The sequence below is a fragment of the Mercenaria mercenaria genome, chromosome 6, assembly GCF_021730395.1.
Source record: "Mercenaria mercenaria strain notata chromosome 6, MADL_Memer_1, whole genome shotgun sequence".
NCBI lineage: Eukaryota > Metazoa > Mollusca > Bivalvia > Venerida > Veneridae > Mercenaria > Mercenaria mercenaria.
In genome coordinates this window covers 11,455,780-11,477,763 of record NC_069366.1, presented here as the reverse complement: position 1 = coordinate 11,477,763, position 21,984 = coordinate 11,455,780, and the positions used below count along the sequence as shown (strand labels likewise).

Here is a 21,984-nt window from a genome sequence, read left to right as displayed (position 1 = left end):
TCTCTTCAGAAAATAATTTGCAGAGTTATGGGACTTTGTTTTTTGTTACTATACTATATACATAGACACAATCTTGTGCGCACCATCTCCTCATCCCTTGACACAATTTAGAAACTTCACACAAGTGATCAGTAACAACAGTAGTTTGTGCATGGGGCATGTTAGGTTCTTTCAGCGACAAAATTGCAGAGTATGGGACTTTGTTTCTTGTTAACATACTATGTACATACAGTCTGCATATGCAATTTGTGCATGCCTAATTACCAACCCCTGCACACAATTTAATGAAACTTACACAAGTGATCAGTACCAACCCTAGTTGTGCATGGTGCATGTTACATTCTTTTAGATAAATATTCTGCATAGTTATGGGACTTTGTTTTTTGTTACTATACTGTATACATACAGTCTATATACATACAGTCCACATAATTATGCAATCTTGTGTGCGTCAAATTGCAATGTACTTTATCAGTGCATGCGGGGGGTACATTCATCACCTTTAGTGATAGCTCTAGTTTAATATGGGCAGGGCTTTTTAACTCTCCATCTCTAGAGATGTTGTAAATATCAGTAGTCTAACATTGTTATGAATTTTTCATACTCGTCGAAAGATATAACATAGTTTGTAGTAAGCTTTTTATTGGGACTTGATGTTATTTTAGTGCGTTGAGACGGAAGAGCGTGGCTTATTACCAATAACTTGCACCAAATATGATTCAATCCTTAAAACACATTCACCATATATCAATGTGTTGAGTAAAGTTAAAATGTTGTTTAAGATATACAGTCATTCATCTGGACACAGAGTATTATAGTTGATTGGCATTGAATATTCAATCAGACATCATTACGTTGTAAATAAGAAATGTATTATGTGCATAATATATTCAGGCTTTATATCAAGTTTACATAAAATTATTGTTTATATTATTATCCCATTATCCCATGTATACTAGACTGATCTTTTTCCGAATATTAACGTAGACTGAATTGCACCTCGATTTGTGTAAACCTCTTTCATGTTAATAAGGCAAGCAGCTGGTACTACCTAGGAGTCTGTGTGTACCTACATTAATGCTCAATGGTGATCGGAGAAATTTGCACCCTCAAAACTAGAAACATACCAGAATAAACAAGCTTAGATCAGCAAATACGCGTGAGTTGTTAACATATTAATGACGTCATTTTGTATATAAACTGTATTCGGAAAGTGTTGTTTCCTACTATAAACCGACTTTTTATTGGAAGATTTTTCAATGTGATATAAGTATGTATACATTGTATTACTTTTCCCAATATATGTATTTTTACAATGTATAAAATATGTCCTGACCTATAATAAACTGATTTTTTTGTTCAAAGAACATAACTAGTTATGCAGTTATCACAAATCAATTCATTTTGTAAATAGTTTGAACTTCTCTGTACTTAAATTAAGTTTTCATTTATTATATATTAAAGTGTGATGTCGAGCTACCGATTGCCCGGGTCCTCAAAGCTCGATTTTAATTAGAAATTAGCTGTTCCTTGCAACTTATATATGAAATGGAAGTAGTTCTTTCTGTGTTTATATTATAGTATATTACATTTTCCATTTTATATCGTTTTTGTTAAGAATTCAAATGTCCAAGTTCGTTTTATATAATTACTTTTGTTATGTATACAATGTCCAATTATCAACTTGTGAATGCACTTGTATATATTGTAGGCACAGAAATAGCAGAAGTAGGCTGTATATAAAAGTTCTGAATTCAGCATTGCTGTGGATATTTCTTTGTTTTTTTTTCTATGCATGCTGATAAGATAGATGTATATATTACAGTCACAACTGCTGTTGTAGGCTACGATTGCATATTAAAGACATATAGATAAAAAAGAATTATCATTGGGAACTTACGGTTGATTTTTCATCAAACTTATCATTGTCTGTACTGTTAAAATGTGTTGGTATACCCAAAGATGTAAATAGATCAATCATTTTGCAAGAATGTCATTTTAACATGACATGTTGCAATCTGTTTTATATAATTCTCTGACACATTACAATAGTTACAATGTTACATGATAGTTGATCTTGTATGGTTTGCTTTTTTTTGTTGTTGTTTTTTTTGTTGTTGTTGTGGCTTAAGTTTCCTATTGCGTTTAGAATTGTTGTAGTTATATGAATTATGCCGTGAAGTGTAACGCATGTTTTGAATGAAGTATGTTTGAATTTTAGTGTAATTGGTAAAAGTGATCTTTTAACATGCATCTATTTTATCTGATAATTGTGTGTATTGAATACATTTATAGTTTGATTTTGTTTGTTCTTGCTCTTGTATTACACAATTATTTTACTTTTATCATAATCATAATCATTTTAGCTATAAAAATTAAACAACATACTTTCGGTTGATAGTCTGTTGTATCAACACGCGTATTAAAAACAAGTTGCGCAATTGCATGAAATTAAGATGTTGTTACATGTCTTATTTTGATTTTTAAAAATGATTTTAATTCTCAAGGCCTACACTATTTTCACTGATATAAGAAAGCATGGGGCATATATCTGTCCGTGTTTCAGTTTTTAGCTGTATTCAGTTAAAACCGTTAAAATGCCTGCGAAGGGACCCGATGTATTAAACTTTATTAGTGAATTTTAAGACTAAGAATTTATATACAGTGATTATAGGACTTTAAGTTTTGTCAGCTCTATGAGTTGAATCATGTTTTCTGAATTGATGTATACAAAATGGGTATATATAGCTTTGACAGTTTAATTACATTGATGTTTGTAATGTGTTGCATGACCATGTGTTTATATACATAATGGGTGCAAAATTGTATTTTTTCAAATTTTATATGTGGGACCATGTTGTTAGTTTAATCATATACAGTATGGGTGCATATAGCTGTGAAATAATGCGGGAACATGATGCATGTACTTAAGTGCATTATGGGGGCAAAATTGTATTTCCTTTTGAAAATTTAGTATGTGGAACCATGTTGTTAGATTACCCATTTAGAGCATGGGTGCATATAACTGTGAAACTTTAATTATGTTTGTTTTATAATGCGGGACCATGATGCATGTACTTATGTGCATTATGGGTGCAAAATTGTATTTCCTTTTGAAAATTTAATATGTTGTAAGATTTACCATATAGAGCATGGGTGCATATAACTATGAAACTTTTATTATGTCTCTTGTATAATGTGGGACTATGATGCATGTACTTATGTGCATTATGGGTGCAACATTGTATTTCTTTTTGGAAATATTGTATGTGGGACCATGTTGTTAAAATATATACAACATGGGTGCATACAGCGGTGTATCTTCTATATATATGCTTATAATGCGGGACCATGATGTATGTTTTTACATTATGGGTGCAGATTTGTAAATTACATATGTGGGACCATGTTGTTACAACAAATATATACAACATGGGTACATATAGCTGAGTTACTTTAATTAAGTCCGTTTAATAATGCGGGACCATAATGTATGTGTGTACATTATGGGTGCATGTTTGCCGACCTATCATGCTTAAAGTATTTTGATATGCGTTTATATGCATTACTATTTTTCTACTTTATAAAGGATCGTAGACAAATCATTACCAATATATTTTAAGGAATAAATCTGGAAACTGCACGTCAAATGTGGATTCAACTTTCCAATTTCATATATTTAAGATAAGAACATATGGTCAATTTTCTAACATTTACGTGTGAGCAACACATCGAAACTTCATCGTCTCTGCATTCATGAATGGATAAATGAGATATCAGCAAAACTAATTTCTCAACTGTTTTTGAAAATTTAAAATACGACATTTTGCCAAATATTCATCCTCAAACTATGTCGAATATACTATTAGAGGTGTTTTTGCTAAAAACTCATTGCGCTCCTTTTAATCCAAAATCCTGTATCTGCCTTTGGTATTAATGCTAATGATATGTCTACGATTATCTTAAGGGACAACAGCATGACACTAGACAGATTTTACCTGATTTGCTATGGAAAGTTGCAAGTCAAACGTATGACTGTTCAGAAATGTGATCTGATTATGATAAGTGTCATATATTGTAACCTTCGTGATGCAATATGATTTGTTGAATGGTGATTGGTCGTTCATGTTATATGCAAAGCAGTGTAGATATATGCCAAGTTGATTTATATTTCACACCGTTGTCCCTTAATACTAACACAGTACTTCAAGTTAGAAGATTTGTGTAATTACTGCTTCTAATATTGTATGTATTAGTTGAATAAAATCTTTCTATATATGATGAGTCGTTTGGTCTTATATTGTAAGGTATGCACATGAATCTAGCTCAGATTAAGAAAACAAGAGCTCGTAGAACACGAAATGCACCCTTGATGCATTCAGTAATTGTACAAGGAACAGAAATTTGGTCATCTTCTGGTCATGATAACCACGCCATTACGTTCTGTGATCCTAGGCCCAAGTGTTCTAAAGTTATCATCTGGAAACGTTTTAACTGTTATGGGTGACGTGCCCTCGATCTTGGACCTACTGATTTCAAAATAAATCTTGGTCTGCTGTCAACTTTCATGATCTTTGGCCAAAGTGTTCTTGAGTTATCATCCGGATACTGTTTAAATGTTGCGGGAAACTGTGACCTTGACCGTTGTCAACTGACCTGAATATCAATAGAAGTTATAGGTTATAATGCAGTAATTCGGTCCAAAATGTGCTTCCGTGGTGTAGTCGAAAGAAGTCCCTAATAAATAGATCCTAATTTTTCCATTTTTCGCGCATTTGCGCGTAAATCGGGGGCCAAATGGGCATTATTTCACTCGTGGAATGAATTTTACATAAAATAGGACACGTTTCATGCTAACACTTGCATGTTTTCGAGTTGTTTACTTGAAAACGAAAGTAGGGTGTTTATTCTGCGGACCGCTTTCTGAAATGCGGCAATATGAGGGTACCTGACTTCAGTTGACTTGCATTTCACTGCATACTATTCAACACCCCTTTTTCCTTTCGTTTTCTTGAAGCAAATGTATGGATATCTTGTGGAAAATAGGTCTACGACGAAGTGAAAATCTAGAAACTGTAACAAAATTGGACTGAAGTAGCTGAATTTTATATGAAACAAAGAACAATTTCTTTTATTGGTATATAGCCTATAATTATATGCAGGTCATGGTTAACGTCCCTATAAAATTTTATAATCGTAGGTCTACGTGTTAGCGTCCGGAAACCGTTTGAATGTTCAGGGTCACTGGCCTTGACCGTTGACCTAATGACCTTAAAATCAAGTCATCTACTGGTTATGACCAACCTCCCTATCGACTTTCATGATCCTATCTCCAAGAATGGTTGAGTTATCATCAGGAGCCCGTCTATTTGTTCCGGGTCATCGTGACCATGATCTTTACCTTACTGCCCTCAAAATCAATAGACATCATCTGCTTGTCATGATCAACCTCAGTATCAAGTTTTGTTATCCTAGGCCTAAGCCTTTTCAGGTTTTGTCCTATAATAGTTTAACTCCTTCTGGATCACTGTGACCTTGACCTTTGACTTGCGGACATCAAATTCAATAGGGGTAATTTTGCTTTTCACCATCAATGTCCCTATTAACTTTCATGATCCTTTGCCAAAGTGTTCTTGAGTTTTCATTCATCAACCGTTTAACTGTTAAAAGTCACTGTGAACTTGACTTTTGACTACTGACCTCGATTTCAAGAAGGTTCTTCAACCTGTCATGCTTAACTTGCATATTACGTTTCGTGATCCAAATCCAAAACGTTCTTTAATGATCGTCCGGAAACGGTTTTAATGTTCCGGGCACAATGACCTCTACCTTTGACCTTATAACCTCAAAATTTATAGGGGTCATCTGCTTTTCATGATTAACCTCTCTATTAGTTTTCATGATCCTTGGCCGAAGTGCTCTTAAGTAACCGTCTTGAAAACCGTTTAATTGTTACGGGTCACTGTGACCTTGACCTTGGACCTACTGACCTACTTCAAATTCAAGAAGGACATCTACTGGTAAAAACTTACTTCTCTGTTAAGTTTCGTGATCATAGACCTAAGCATTTTCAAGTTATCTTCTGGAAACCCGTTTAACTATTCCGGTTCACTGTGACCTTGATCTTAAACTTGCTGAACTCAGAATCAATAGGGTTCATCTGCTGGTAATGATCAACGTCCCTATGAAATTTCATGATCCTTGGCCGAAGTGTTCTGCGTAATCGTCCAAAAACTGTTTAACTGTTCCATGTCACTGACCTTGACCTTTGACATATTGACCTCAAAATCAATACGGGTCATCTGCCACCCCCCCCCCCCTCCACCTTTTATGATCCTATGCCCAAGCGTTCGAAAACCTTTAAACTGTTCTTAGTCACTTTGACCTTGACCTTTGGCCTCAGAATAAATAGGGGGCATCTGTTAGCCATGACTAACATCCCTATTAACTTTCATGGTCCTATGCCTAAGCGTTCTTGAGTTATCATCCGGAATCCGATTGGTATACGGACGGACCGACCGACCTACCGACTGACATGTGCAGATTCAGTTTGATTTAATACATCCATGAGCGATAATGAAAAGTGAAACAACCCTCATAACCGGTTATAATAATAAAAGTAGTCAAAACTACAAAAACTTTTTTTAAAACAAGTCACTTTATTTTTCACTATCGTTTCGGCTTCATTACCATTCTTCAGGGTTCAAAATATACATAACAAAGGAAGTGACGTCAACGTCAAACAACATTAACTTCAAAGTTTACAGAGTTTAACGTAAAATCATAAACAGGATCACAGTATGATACATAAATACTGGTGAAAAAAAATACAGTATAAGTACAAAGGTTAAGGGAAGGCACCAGTAAAAACTGATTATGGAATAAATACACAACATTTATATAACAGGTATTTTTACAAAAGCATTAATACAGAATATTTGAGTGACACGATGTCCAAACGATACATCTAGGAAGTATTTTTTAATATCCTTTTACAAGCATTAATTACTTTAAATCGATTGGCATAAAAGAGAAATTCTGGATAGTATGTCCTTGAGAATTAGAATGTTCAGAAACATTAGTAGTTGTTTCTGGATAATGATTTATAACAAACCTATGACTATTCATTCTTTGTGAACATTGCTGATGCGTTTCTCCAACATTTATCACATGTTATCAAGTTATAACATCAGTTGCACTGCATGACAGATCATGTCTTGCATTATAACAGGGTGAATTGGTGGTACTAGAAAGTGAATTATCTTAATTATCTTCATTTATGTTTACACAGTGTGTACAGCGACGTCTATAACATTTACTTGTATCACCATTGCTGCCTATCTTGCTCAGCTTAAAACATGAAAATTCTTGGGTCTTTTCGTAAGCAACAATACGTTTATAGTTTATAGTTATATAATTGCCTATTATTCTCATGTTGAGAATACTTAAGAAAATTCCGATATTGGTGTATTATTTTACCAAAATTAGACAAAGATGAATAGTAGGTACATACAAAAGTAACGACTTTATCTGTATTTTTGTCGCATGATTCAAGAGCATCTTGCATTGTTGCTTTCTTAAGTGTCTCATTTATAACACATGCAGGGTAGTTAGTGCTAGAAAGTATCCTCTGAATTTGTCCATTTCCTTGTCAAAAATGGTACCGGTATTATCCCAATTAATACGCCTTAAACGATTAGCCTGACTAAAGGGAATACCCTTTTTACATGAAATAGAGTGACATGATAAAATTTCCATGTACTGATACCATTTTCATCTTTTTCTACTATAACATCAAAAAAAGTAGACGTCAGTTCAGAGTAATAATATGTAAATTTTATAGTATCATGGAAAATGTTCGACCTGTCAAAAATTCGAGTTTGATCCCGTCCCCACCGCGTTCATCGAGAATTTCATGATGCAGTGCGGTCTTAATGGTGTTCGCCTGAGTGTGATTGGTAGCAGATAAACAGATAGAAAACCAGGTGTGTATGAATATTAAAACGTAAACATAATTCAGCAACTTCAAGATTGCAGAATAGTTCTAGCACATAAAATGTGTTGGAAAATTCCTAATTAACTATATCCCGTCTAATGGTACTTCACAAAGGTAAGAGTTGCGTTTAGAACATGTTGCAGATGCCCAGTTGAAGTCGTCTTCTTTTGATAATCCTATGCAATTCCTGTTATTTTCTGGTTGACCTTGACCCCATTTAAAGTATGAAAGAGCTTCGTCATCTTCAAACGTCCAAACTGTGCCGTCGTTGTCAGGCCGACGACCATCTATGATGGGGCTATAATTTGGATAAAGTGTTTCTGAAAACAAAATATGTATCTTAAAAAACTTTCCGATTTGTTTTGTATTGTGCAAAAAATAATAATCTTATACTAATAATATTCTATACTTTGAGTTTAGAATATACTCAAATATATAAAATGTCATTTTCTGAATACATCAAAACTGTTCAAAAACAGTCTTGAAATATTACGGAGCATACACACACACACACGCGCGCGCGCGCGCGCGCACACACACACACACACACACACACACACACACATCTTAATACCATCTTCTAGAAGGCAGATCTACCTTTTTGCTATGTGTTAAACAGTATGAATTAAACATTACTTTACACACCAATGTTATATTATAAGGAAACGAATAGTTTACCCATATATTTGACAACAGCATTGTGTTGCATTTCGCTCTTGATTTGCAAAAACCTGCCTCCAGCCGCTGTACAGTTCTCTCTAGCAGCAGGTCGGTATATTTTCTCCTCTGTCAAAAATTTGAAACAAAGATTTGCTTCTTCATCGAAACTGAATCCAGCGTGTGAAAGACATCTCGTCTTTGACGGTACCTGTCGCCTCATCTTCACTGGATTACAAATATAAATGAGTCGCACCATGAGAAAACCAACATAGTGGCTTTGCGACCAGCATGGATCCAGACCAGCTTGCGTATCCTCGCAGTCTGGTCAGGATCCATACTGTTCGCTAACGGTTTCTCTAATTGCAATAGGCTTTGAAAGCGAACAGCATGGATCCTGACCAGACTGCGTAGATATGCAGGCTGGTCTGGATCCATGCTGGTTGCAAAGCTACTATGTTTCTCATGGCGTGGCTCAAATAAAAAGCAACAACATTGAAACGTGTGTAAAATGTACGTAGTCAGTTTTGATAAGAAAGTAATTCAGCAACTGTGTTATTCGTGCAAGCAATCATGGAGGTTCAACATTAAAAGGTTAAAATTATGTGCACAAATGTCTAGAATATGCATTTGTCAATGTACTTTGATATTTCAAATAATCTATTGTGTTGCGCTCACTATAAACTGTTTCACTGTGAAGAACCATAAAGTGTACAGATTTTCATTTAAACAGCGTATATTGATCAGTTTGAATAAAAAAGGTCTATTTGCAAACAATGTCATTTATAGGAGTTAGAGGTATACCATGGGTCCCTGGTAGAGCATTAGAACTATGATAAAACCCTGAAGGATGAGAATGACTTGGTGATGGACCAACATTCAATGTCGCACCTGTGGGAGCGCTAAATTATACAGTTAGAATACATGGTACAAATGACGTTAAATGACACAAAACTACAGCTAAATGATATTACATTTTAGGCTCCCTAAAAGATACATAACATTGACACTAAAATACAATTTTACATTTGTTGACTAGCTCGCGACATTAATGTTCTGCACGACTTGCACGACTTGATATATATATGATCTCAAATGTATTTTCCTGGAGTGTTCGCCATTTACAACAGTTACTGTACACCCAAAGAATTCATTAAAAAAGGTGCTAAATATACAAAAATAAAGTGAAATAAAGTTGATGAAACAGTCATATAAGCTGGTGTTATATTTCATATATACCATTTTACCTCCGGTAGTAAGTACTGTTTAAAACAGGATTAAACTAGTTTGACCGATAGCGCGCGCCAATATGACAACGGGTACGATTTATACATGGTTGCCATGGACTGCTGTAATTTATTAAGCCTCTACAAAACTAAGCAACATTTTTTATGGACAGTATTGGTAAAACAGCCAGACGTGGGAGCATACATAATTATGTACAGCAGAGTATTGGAAGTAAAGAAGTAAAATATACCAAACAACTATCTGTAACCATAGGTTGTGTAACCCTGCATATCTTGAAATTATCAATTGTAGTTCCAAACTCTAATTTTAAACGAAAGACCGGCAAAAGCCACATTAACAACAAATATTATGGCAAATCCAAAGCATTCCAGCGTTTTCGTTTGTGTTTTAGTGAGAGATTGTATTAATAGTTACAAGAGGTATTTACCATGCGGATTCTTCAAAACAATTGTAAAATCTATGTAAAACAAATATGTAAAATCGTTACGGTGGTGGATATTTTGCAACAAAACTAAAAATTAGAATTTTTCCAAAAATTGTTGGCCAATAACATGAAATAGTTTAATAAAAGAAAAATATGAATTTCTTCATTTCGTTTAGATTATATCAATGATGACCATGGTACTGCTTTAGGCATACGTTTGAAACATTAAATGACATTCATCTATGTACCACCGATTCCATCTTTTACACCACTAAAATAACTGTGTAGAAATTGCATAAAGTCTCATTTAATACCACTGTGCTGGCTAGGACTCCAAGAAAATACGTTTGTTATCATGTATATGTTTATTTAACAGGGTACATATAAAACTATATTCAAATTTTGGTTTTAAGTCGTGCGTTAAACTGAGATGATAGTAATGTCGCAAAATAGTCAACAAATGTGAAAATTCTTTATAAAATTACATGCCTAGTATATAAACTTTGTATCATCTAGCGTCGACATTTTGTAACTTTTAAGGAGCTTAAAATCTTGTATCATTTGAAGTTAGTTTTGTAAATTTAAGCGAGCATCAATGTTGTATCATCAGGCGTTGGCTGTATCATTTAGCGCCAGTTCAATGTCAATTGTATCATTTAGCGAAGTTGTATCATTTAGCGAAGTTGTATCATTTAGCGCCAGTTTAATGTCAATTGTATCATTTAGCGAAGTTGTATCATTTAGCGAAGTTGTATCATTTAGCGCCAGTTTAATGTCAATTGTATCATTTAGCGAAGTTGTATCATTTAGCGCCAGTTTAATGTCAATTGTATCATTTAGCGAAGTTGTGTCATTTAGCGAAGTTGTATCATTTAGCGCCAGTTTAATGTCAATTGTATCATTTAGCGAAGTTGTATCATTTAGCGAAGCTGTATTAGCGAAGTTGTATCATTTAGCGAAGTTGTATCATTTAGCGCCAGTTTAATGTCAATTGTATCATTTAGCGAAATTGTATCATTTAGCGTTCCCACAGCCCTCTAAGATATGAAGTTACGAAAACATATCATTGTTAAGAAAGATTCCCCAATACGATACCAGTGCTGTAGCAACTAGGTTTGTGCATACTGACATCCTTGACAAAGATTTCGTTCCCTTAAAATTGAATTCCCTATTTTTTAGAACTTCCATGTAATAATAAATGTAACGAAATAAGTGTGATTGTTTGGTAAGGATCACATATAAAATGAAAACATTTTATACCAAAATATTTCCAACCGGTTTCTCCGACAACTTCGCCGTTAGTTAGGTTGGTTGAAATAAGACGGCACTCCTCGGTGATCATATTTTCAAAATATGACGAACACTCTGAATTCCTGTGGCAAAGCCTCCAGCATGTGGTAGAACTATTTCTAAGATCCAGCCGCTCTATGATGTTTATATTCCCAACAGTATTAGTAAAAGATTCCATTTCAGTAAAAACATATACTTCAACACAAAATACAGGGGCTGTTACAAGTGTGCCAAATATAAATGTTACAGTTGCACAAAACATGATTTAAGCAGTCCTTTAACCCCTTCGAAACCTTTTAATGATAGAGTTGCTTTTTAATAAACTGCGATAGCTATGCTATAATACTCAATAAGTAATTGATATAAATTGACATGATTTGTGATGCGTTACAGAAATAATTGAGCCGCGCAATGTGAAAATCAACATAGTGGGTTTGCGACCAGCATGGATTCAGACCAGACCGCGCAGTCTGGTCAGGATCAATGCTGTTCGCTTTCAAAGCCTATTGCAATTGAAGAAACTGATAGCGAACAGCATGGATCCTGACCAGACTGCGCGGATCAATGCTGGTCGCAAACCCACTATGTTGATTTTCTCATGGCGCGGCTCATATGTGCTTCCGCCTTAGAGGTTATTCGTAAACAGACAATATTTTATGGAACCAAACCATACCTCCCATCAATATCTTAAAACGAATTATCATGTTTATGTGTGATTTTCCTGTCAATATTCATAGATTTTTACACGGTGCAATGCATTAAGTAAAACAATGTCACCCTACTCAAAGAAATGATTTACTTTTATCTGTGAGATCAATGACAAAGCTGTCTTTATTTACTATGGTATCGGTCCATTTAGAGCGATGTCTCCCTTTCCTGGGTGTCAACTACACAACCTACTTAGTTTTATCTTTGACTAAAGGGAAATATAACGAAGACTACAAAAGCCTTAGTATTCAATCCAGCGTCATTGTTCAACCGGAAGTGAATCGTTAATTGTAATGACACTGCATTTAAGCCAAACATATATGCATTAAAACAGGATTCATTTTACCATTCTGATTTATGGGAAAATGAAGATGACTCGTACTAGATGCCATTGAACCAAAAGTACCAATTATGAATTGCGGTATTATGTGGACGTCTATAGATAGCTTTCTCGTGTTTGTACAACAGCAACTTCCGGAATAAACGTGCTGTCGGACCCATATAGGGTTGTTTAAATAGCACGTGATTACTGAAGTGCTTTACATTTGCTAAGTTTAAATAATACAATAATGCAACCCACTTAATACGAATAGATAAAATGAAACGATAATTTACGCTATAAAGGGAGGCATGATCTGGAACTATGCTATTTTAAGAGAGAAAGCAATTAAATGTATAGATTAAGTGTGCTAAATTATATATGATATAGTAGCATGTCACCTTCTGATCCAAGACGGACAGTTAATCTCTAAATGTCATCTGTTTATTATGTTGTTTGTTTCTGTTTATTCACTATTTACTCTTTAACCACATAATCACAGCTTTAACAATGATACCAGTCCGATTACCACAAAGAGCTCCCAAACAATATAGAACGCATATATATCACAAGTATCAAATATATAAGGAAATGGATCGGACTCCCACTTAAAAAAGACATAATTAACCGACACATTGTGATTTGTGATTTTTTAAATACCACCGAAACGTGAAAATGCTGTCACAGTTTTAGATATTTACATGAAACTTGATGGTTACGTTTCTTGTTGCTAGAATACGGGAACATTCGAGTGTTCGCACTATTCTCTAACGATCAATTTTTGAAAACATAAAACGAGAAACGACAGTATTTAAGACATTAAAAATGCGTGGACACCAAACAAAAACTGCGCGTGCGCATATTTTGCTTCCGTCATGCCAAAGGGACGCCCGAGAAAAACCGATAGTGGCAAAAAAGAAGCTATCATCGTTTCAATGCAAAACAAGTTAATATAGGAGACCAAGTAGATCGATGGACCAGCCTAAAAGGACTTATCGAAACGGGTATTGATAGAACATTAGCTTTTCTCTCACTGTCACGTGATGTTTGCAAAGTGATCTCTGCACGGAAAACCGTTGGGGAAAAAACCCTGTCAGAAATCGAAGACGAATGTTTATATTTCACATTTATTAGTAAAACAACGATTTTCAACAAAATTCAATGAAAAGTACATTGCGATAACATCAAACATATCACATAAGGCGTAAAAAAAATTGTTTGTTTCCGGTATCCCGATCTACCCTAAAATGTTGGCCCGACCCTAAATGTTTTTATGGCCTTGGAGAATATGTTTTCAACTTTTTAACAAAATGTTGCAAAACTGCACTTTTTATGCTTTAAACATGACCGGTGGTGTTAAAAATCAACTTACTGATGCTCTAAAGGCATAACCCCCTTATTTGTATTTATTTTTTGACACAAAAATAATTTCCGAAAAGTCTCCCTTTATAAAAAAAAATCCAAAAAAAAAACAATTTTCCGACCTACCTACCCTAATTTTTTTGAGCATGTTACCGGAAACAAAGATTTTTTTTAGGCCTAAAGATGATATAGGCCAAGTTTTTGTTATTTTAATCTGACACCACAATGTTTGGTTAGTCGCCTAATGAGATGGCAAAATTCTACTTAACTTAGAGGGCAAGATCGTCTGCTTAAATATTTACTTCTTAACTTAATGAATTGGTTAATATGCAGCGACATAGGTTAACACACTGTGTGTACAATGATAAACTTTGAAGGCATATTTATTTTGAATCATGCAATACTTAATGACAGATTGTAAATAATGACGTTCTTATACTTCGCTTATGGAAGCAATTTATTGCAACAAAGATTACATATGGGAAATCCGAGTGCGAGATTTGTTGCTATAGGAGAACTAAAAGTAAGTCGAAATTGTTTCAAATACTTAAACGGGACATGCTTCATCAAAATTTTACAATAGACATGTACGCACATTAATCTATGGTGGCACAGAAGTGACATAAATGTTTTTACGTGCGCATATAAGTAATTATATGCGAACGTGTTACTTATTACGTTAACATGTTTCAGTTAGAACGTGTGCACGTATTATTGATTGCGTTGACATATATTAGCATTTTAGTTTTCACGTGCGCACGTCATAGCTAATACGTGCTTAAGTGATAGTATAAAACATAAAGGCACAGCGATGACATAAATGTTTCTATACTTTTGCGTGCACACGTATTTGTTATTACGTACGCACCTATGACTTATTAAGTGCTCACTTACTAATTAATACGTGAGTACGCATTACTTATTGCGTAATAGCTAATACATACGCATATGGTAAATAATACGTGTACACGCACAAATATAAATAAATCATCTATATCACATCTGTGCCATCGTATCAAACAGAATATCTTATTATTTTAGCTGTAATTTGAGGAGTATGACGTAAACTACAGCAATTGATTATTTCTGTCTAACATCTCATACCATTGCATGACTAAAACTACTGAATTACTTCATCTAATACTTTTTTATTTACTGTTATTGTGCGTTTAAATGACCTGACGGGGTGGGGTTTCGCGACGGTCCACTGCATTATTGTGCAGGGTATGTAGTATATTCGGCAACCTGATTTCTTATTCCAGGGTATGTAGTATATTCGGCAGCCTGATTTCTCATTCCATCTACCTTACACTGTAACCACTGTAACTCTACCTATTTTGCTCCTTTTTTGAGATTACTATTATTTGCATAAGCCAGAGATTAACTCCGCCCCGCCAGGTCGAATAAAATTCACTATACTATCTGCAGAAATGAAAATCTGACACAAATCTTGAGGTGTGAGTGAGGTAAAATCGTTTCATAACAAAATATTCAATAGTTTGGCTGTGCGTATGTAACCCTGGATTAAACTTATGATATGCGACCGATTATTTATTGTAATTTCAATTGTATAATTGTTGGCGAAGTTCGATTACTTCTATACTAAGAGGTTCTGATCCTTTTGAATTTTAACATTTTACATATTACCTCTTAATTTGGCACGTCCTCATTCCTAAACGAGGTTATCAAAGTTTACTCACCAGGCATGTAAGGAAACCTTGGATTGCCATTGTTAGTGATTACCTATTTATTATTTTTAATTCACTTCTTATTCCTTATTACCTTCACATTAACGCTATTTTAAAAGACATTGAATGGTTTCGTTGCAGTTGTTATACCTGAGCATGACCTGGTTTAGCAATTGTTTTCTATTTATTTCTTTTAACTCGTATAACAGGATCACACACTAGCCTTTAGTTGCCTCGGTATGAAACCAGAGAGAATGAGATGGAGGGGAGGCGCTGCCAGTATACGAGAGGACCCTACCAGCTCAGTCTGGGGATGTGTATGGAGGTTGGGAAACGAACATAGCAACACGTTAGACAGGTGCGTTACAGATCGACTGACATTTTTAATATCTACTATATTTCCGTTTTATAATATGTCATGTTATATAAATGTTTGAACTGATTTTAACCATCTTATTTGTAAGAATATGCTATTTGTAAAATATTTTGTTAGTTGTTATGATATAATAATGTCTTTAGTCATCACATGCCTCACAAATTGCGGTTGAGTTGTACCCGCTTGTATGAAATACAAGCCAGTTAGGTGTAAATGGAGGTCGACCGCACGTAATTTAAACACAAGCATGTGCTTTGTGCCCGACCTAGTCGAATATTTATAGTTTAGTACGTTATTCTTTCATATTATTTTTATTGTTATCCAAGCTATATATTAATGAAACGACAAATTTTTCAACAAAAAGCGGGTAGTTTTTGGAATTACAAATTCTGTGGGCGACGTCCGGTAAATGCTCTTCTCATATATCAACGTAATGAATGTAAACAACTGCAGCCAATAGAACGCTTTATCTCCAAAAGCTCAAGCTTTTTGGTCGGTAGATTTAAAAAGAAAGAATGCAACAACTGTATACAGTTTTCATTGGAGGAAATGCCTGTGTACCGTAAATACATTAAAATGTCAGCTAATCAAAAATACCTTATTATTTCGTTAAAGAAAGGTTCATTTTATCTAGAATGTTTAATTTTCAGACAAGAACTTGTTTATGATTCCAAAAATGTTACAGTCACATCATTAGACGGAAGGGAGTACACATGTAGAACGTATCAACTTCCGGCCAGCTATTTTGAGGACGAAGGCCCAAACAACAGGCCTTCACCCATGTACTTGGATATAATCATAAAAGGCGCAATTCAAAATAAACTGCCAGAAGATTATGTGCATTTTCTAAGAACAGTAGAAACAAATGACCTGCTAGATAATGATCTTGAAATTTATGCAGACATTTTGAAACGTGTAAATGAAGAATCATGAAGATTGTAAATAAATTAGTAACAAAGTCATTAAACATTGTCATACATGTTTTATTAAGTGTATTAGTTTAGTTTTGGCCAGTTTAAAGTTAGCGAGGTAGGCCTTCGCGAATACTTTAAATATATCCATATATTAATACCCCCCAAAAAAATTCTCAACTAATGTTGCATAGAAGATATTAAGATAAACGTCAACAGACACTGTTTTAAGGGGCAGTTGCACACTTAATCTAGCGAGCGAGGTCATTACTATAGTGGATGAATGTAGTTCAGAAAACTGTTTTGCTTCATGTTTTATTGAACATGTCAGAATATAAATAAACAATGCCTACTAGTGGTTTATAGTCTGATTTCCTCTTTCTCATCTTTCAGATGCTTAGTTATCTAACCAGTTGGGCAGTCGCACACTCCCCCGCCCCCCACATCCCTTTCTTCCAATGGTTCAGTTCCTGCGCATCTTAACTCCGTTGTAAATCAGACGATAAACAACAGAAATACATTGCTTATTTAATATGCAAAACAAATTTATCGGATTTTACATGATTATAAATGTACATAACTGCATTAAACGATAAGACAAACGTGAACACAATCTGAAGTGCGGAATTATGTTGTACGTTAGTACTTAATAACAAGATTAAAAGTAAAAGGATAAGCTACTTATAATGAATGGTTATTTAAGAAAGATTTATTTTTGAGTTTGTTGGGTTTAACGTCACACTGGCACAATTACAGGTCTAATGGCGACTTTCCAGCTTTTCTTGGTGGAGGAAGTACACAGGTGCCCCTCCGTGCATTACTTCATTAGGGGCAGGCACCTGGATAGAACCACTGATCTTCTGTAAGCCGGCTGGAAGGCATCTTCACATGAAGAATTTTACGAACCAAGTGAGGTTTAAGAAAGATTGTTGATTTTAATAATTTTACTAAATTGCTCCATGTTGAACTTACTGTAATATCATTTGCGACATTTGAATATTCTTAAGATTGAACGAGATTTGGTTTTATTGTCAATAACCATACATATGGACTTTCGGTCTTAGAACCTACATGTATCAGTATAATAAAAAAATAAAAAATATTTTTTTTTTCGTTTTAGGGTTACAAACAGTAGCTTTTAACTTTTTTATGGGCTCCAAGACTGGATAAGCAAATATGCTGTTTAAGGCAGACATATACTTATTTGGAGGGCAATTTTATTTTAAAAAAAAATGATTGTAAACCGGAAGACAGGAAAAAATAGAAAATTAGATAATTCCAATTTATTGGGATTGTCTACGAAAAGAGCCTCGATATTTATAATTTTTTCGATTTAACTTTATAAGACAGTAACCAAATATTCTCTATATGATAGCGACTCTCCATATTGATAAAGTGAACATGTTATTGCATAATTTAACAAATGTATGTATGAATATTATATATGTGTATGTACAGGTAAGGTAAATGTAAAGTAACATACGAATATTTAGGAGTGATTGCTAAATGGTTGACTTGGTTGTGAGATGTATTAAAATAGTATTGATTGTTGTACATGTTTTGTCGAGTTGTAAAAATACAGTAAAACAACCGTTTTATATCTTATAACAAGATTGGAAAGGTCACTTGGAAATAATGACGTTCTTATACTTCGCTTATGGAAGCAATTTATTGCAACAAAGATTACATATGGAAAATCCGAGTGCGAGATTTGTAGCTGTTGGAGAACTGAAAGTAAGTCGAAATTGTCTCTTTATATTTATAAAGATAATTTAAAGTTTTAAAGAGGCATGCCCCTACACGATTATATATGTTTCAAAGGGAGAAAACGTTAAGTTGGAAAAAAAATAAGATCTTGTGAGCTATTTTGATTGTAACTTATGCAGCAAGTACCTTATTTACTGTAAAAATTTTCAAATGCCTTTGATTATCTCATTATCACAGGGTCACAAGCTAGCCTTTAGCTGCATCGGTATGAACCCTAGTGAAATACTATGGAGGGGAGGCGCTGCCAGTATTCGAGAGGATCCCAATAATTCAGTCTGGGGATGTGTATGGAGACTTGGAAATGAACATCTTCAAACATTAGATAGGTTGAGTGAAACACTAATACAGAGTTAAACCTTGCTCTTACCTGTACTTTTTTCATTAAGGTTAAGGAGTATATCATCAAAACACAGAAATATTTTGTAGAGTAACAACACCTTTACGAAAATCTGGCTGTCCATTAATGTTCTACAATACTGTTCCATACGAATGGATACTTAAAACATTGTCAAAAAGTTGCCCCCTCCCTTTAAAAATAAATGCCATTTGTAACGAAATAAAATTAAATAGCCATTTGCTGAAAACTACTTTCCACAGTTTTATGTGATATTTCAACTCAAGGAAATTACTGCTTCGGTCAGTTAATCGGTTAAACCATAACTGCCGTTTTTCAACAGTATTTCAGTTCTGTAACGGCGGGCAGTTAACCTAACCATTGTTACTGGATTCTGTACCAGTACAAACCTGTTCTCTGCAAGTAACTTCCAACTTCCCAACACGAAACAGAGGTGGAGGACAAATAATTTCAGAACAATGTCTTTTATCAAATCGTCACAGAGAACATACGCCCCGCTCGGGGATCGAACACTCGACCCCGCAATCCGTAGATCTGAGCTCTCCTTATTGAGCTAAGCGGGCGGTATCACTCAAAACAAAGTGGGATTCTGTCAAACGAAGTGGGGTTCAGTCAAACGAAGTGGGATCTTACGATTAACTTTATGTGTACGAGATACTTTGTTTTATTTTCATGAAAATTAATAAATGGATCGATGGCAATATGAAACGTAAGCACAACCCCTTATTTTGCTGCAATAGATGTTACAATGACAACAAATAATCCAAAATTCTTCAATTACTTAAAGTACAATGGATTATGTTAAAACGTAGAAGGAAATATGGATTGCAAGCACGTTTTTTATTTGCTAATGTCATATCATCCAGTTACATTTTCCCTAGGATTCAGTACATTTTGAAGCTATATTTCGGGGATTACCCTGTGACACAATTATTGAATATAATTTATGGTACACAATGTGAAATTCATTAAATCTGGACGGTATGTGTACAGTCTGGATAAGTCACTAGTAATTGACAATCAATATCTAATCACCATATAATTATGGTCTTCTTCACAAATATAATGTCAGTTTTACCTGCTTTTTGATTGTCAACAGAATCAAATAATATTATGTTATTTAGCACAGTTCTGTACAATACGGAGATATATTTGGACGAGTATCCAGCTGAGAAAACCGTACTGGACGAGCCGCTAGGCGAGTCCAATAGGGTTTTCCCAGCTGGGTACGAGTCCAAATATATCTCGTATTGTACAATAAAAGGTTAAATATATTCTATATCTATTTTATTTTAGTTTAAATTAAAATGATTCAATGAATATTCTGATTTCAAGACGCATTTATATCAAACTTTCTACTTCACCCGATGTACATTCGGAACATTTTTACGCGTTTCGGGCTTTATCGGATGTGTAACATGGGACTGTTGAACCGTCCAAATACTGAAATAATACAGGTTTTTTGTACGCACGTGCGTCCAGTATGGTAATATATTGTACAATCACGTGTTGCAAATAAGCGTTCACGATTGAATTAATAAAATTGATATAGAATAAGAGTTTCATTTTAATAAAGACAGAATATTTTTTCTAAAAATCACGGACAAATTTTATTCAGAAAAAAAATAAATGGAAAGATTAAGAAAACAATGTTTAGAGAAATGATAGCGATTGTTTTTGAATTCAATGAATGTTGAATTTGCCTAAAGAGAAAGCCGCAAATTAAACATGTATAATCATGTTTCGAATATATCCCTAAGCACATTGAAGCATTAAATTACCTCTACTCATAGAGTTTACATTTACTATAATATTTTCAGCCTCATAGTCTGTTTAAGGCAACGTAATGTTTAATTTTCAGACAAGAACTGGTATACGACTCTAAAGATGTTACAGTCACATCAATAGACGGAAGGGAGTACACATGTAGAACATATCAACTTCCGGCCTGCTATTTTGAGGACGAAGGTCCAAATAACAGGCCTTCACCCATGTACTTGGATATAATTATAAAAGGAGCAATTCAAAATAATTTACCACAACATGTATGTGGATTTCCTGAGAACAATTGAAACTAATGAATTGCTAGATAATAACATTGAAATTTATGCAGATATATTGAAACGTATAAGTGAAGAATCGTGAAGATTTTGCAAATTTACTTATACATATATAAATCAAATTTATTGATGTGTAAACAGCATCTTTACTTATAAACAGCAAGAACTAATTAACTTTCACTCCTCGATTAGTCCAACACAAGAAGTCCTTTATGTGTCCACAGAAAAGGCTATCACCAGCCAAGATCAAAACGAGGCATGGACAGCCGGAATCAAAAAAGAACGGATACTTTTCTCATTTATTTAGATGAATAAAATAGGAATTATTGATAAGTAAAAATTCAAAACTTTGCGTGTGTAGGTATATAAAACAAATAACGTATTATACCGATTTTTATAACTCATATAATAATTATGAGTTATCAAATAAAGTGCTAGTACTCTACTCCATCATGTTAACATTATAAAAAAACATTGTTTTCTTTTGACAGCTATATTCCATAAACACGTGAATTGAATATCATAATTAGCCTGTGTTTTGTTCACAGGAGATAACTCCTGAGGCTAATTAAATTTGTATAATTATGTCCCTTTACTTCTCAAAATAATCAGAGCCAAGAAAGATCGGCCAGAATATATAAGAGAAATTATTATAAAAAATAAAAAGATTATCTAGTCGGTAGCCAGACTAATTACTAGTATATATGTAAATGATAAATTACCCATTTCAAATTACATGTAGAAAAGACGAATAAAAGATCAATAACCAGAAATACAGGAACAATTTACAGGTATAAGAACAATAACCAGAAATTGTTCCCTG

The 21,984-nt window shown here is 34.2% G+C and overlaps 3 protein-coding genes across 4 annotated transcripts; 2 read left to right on the top strand and 1 right to left on the bottom strand.

Moving 5' to 3' along the window:
• Positions 1-7,380: 7,380 nt before the first annotated feature.
• Positions 7,381-21,984, bottom strand: LOC123550317 (C-type lectin-like). Of its 2 annotated transcripts, none has more exons than XM_053545107.1 (3): positions 21,337-21,984; positions 8,675-8,881; positions 7,381-8,316 (listed from the first exon to the last, which is right to left on the bottom strand). In XM_053545107.1, coding segments are annotated over exons 1-3 (444 nt in total). In that variant the 5' UTR covers positions 21,338-21,984; the 3' UTR covers positions 7,381-8,080. The 2 variants fall into 2 exon arrangements, with proteins under 2 accessions (XP_053401082.1, XP_045194681.2); XM_045338746.2 differs by lacking the exon at positions 21,337-21,984 and adding an exon at positions 11,586-11,989.
• LOC123550318 (gamma-glutamylcyclotransferase-like) lies at positions 14,363-17,337 on the top strand. Its single transcript, XM_045338747.2, has 3 exons — positions 14,363-14,527; positions 15,902-16,050; positions 16,719-17,337. The coding sequence occupies exons 1-3, from the start codon at positions 14,429-14,431 to the stop codon at positions 16,999-17,001; spliced, it is 531 nt and encodes a 176-aa protein (XP_045194682.2). The 5' UTR covers positions 14,363-14,428; the 3' UTR covers positions 17,002-17,337.
• LOC123550319 (gamma-glutamylcyclotransferase-like) lies at positions 18,445-21,343 on the top strand. Its single transcript, XM_045338748.2, has 3 exons — positions 18,445-18,713; positions 18,924-19,072; positions 20,963-21,343. The coding sequence occupies exons 1-3, from the start codon at positions 18,615-18,617 to the stop codon at positions 21,171-21,173; spliced, it is 459 nt and encodes a 152-aa protein (XP_045194683.2). The 5' UTR covers positions 18,445-18,614; the 3' UTR covers positions 21,174-21,343.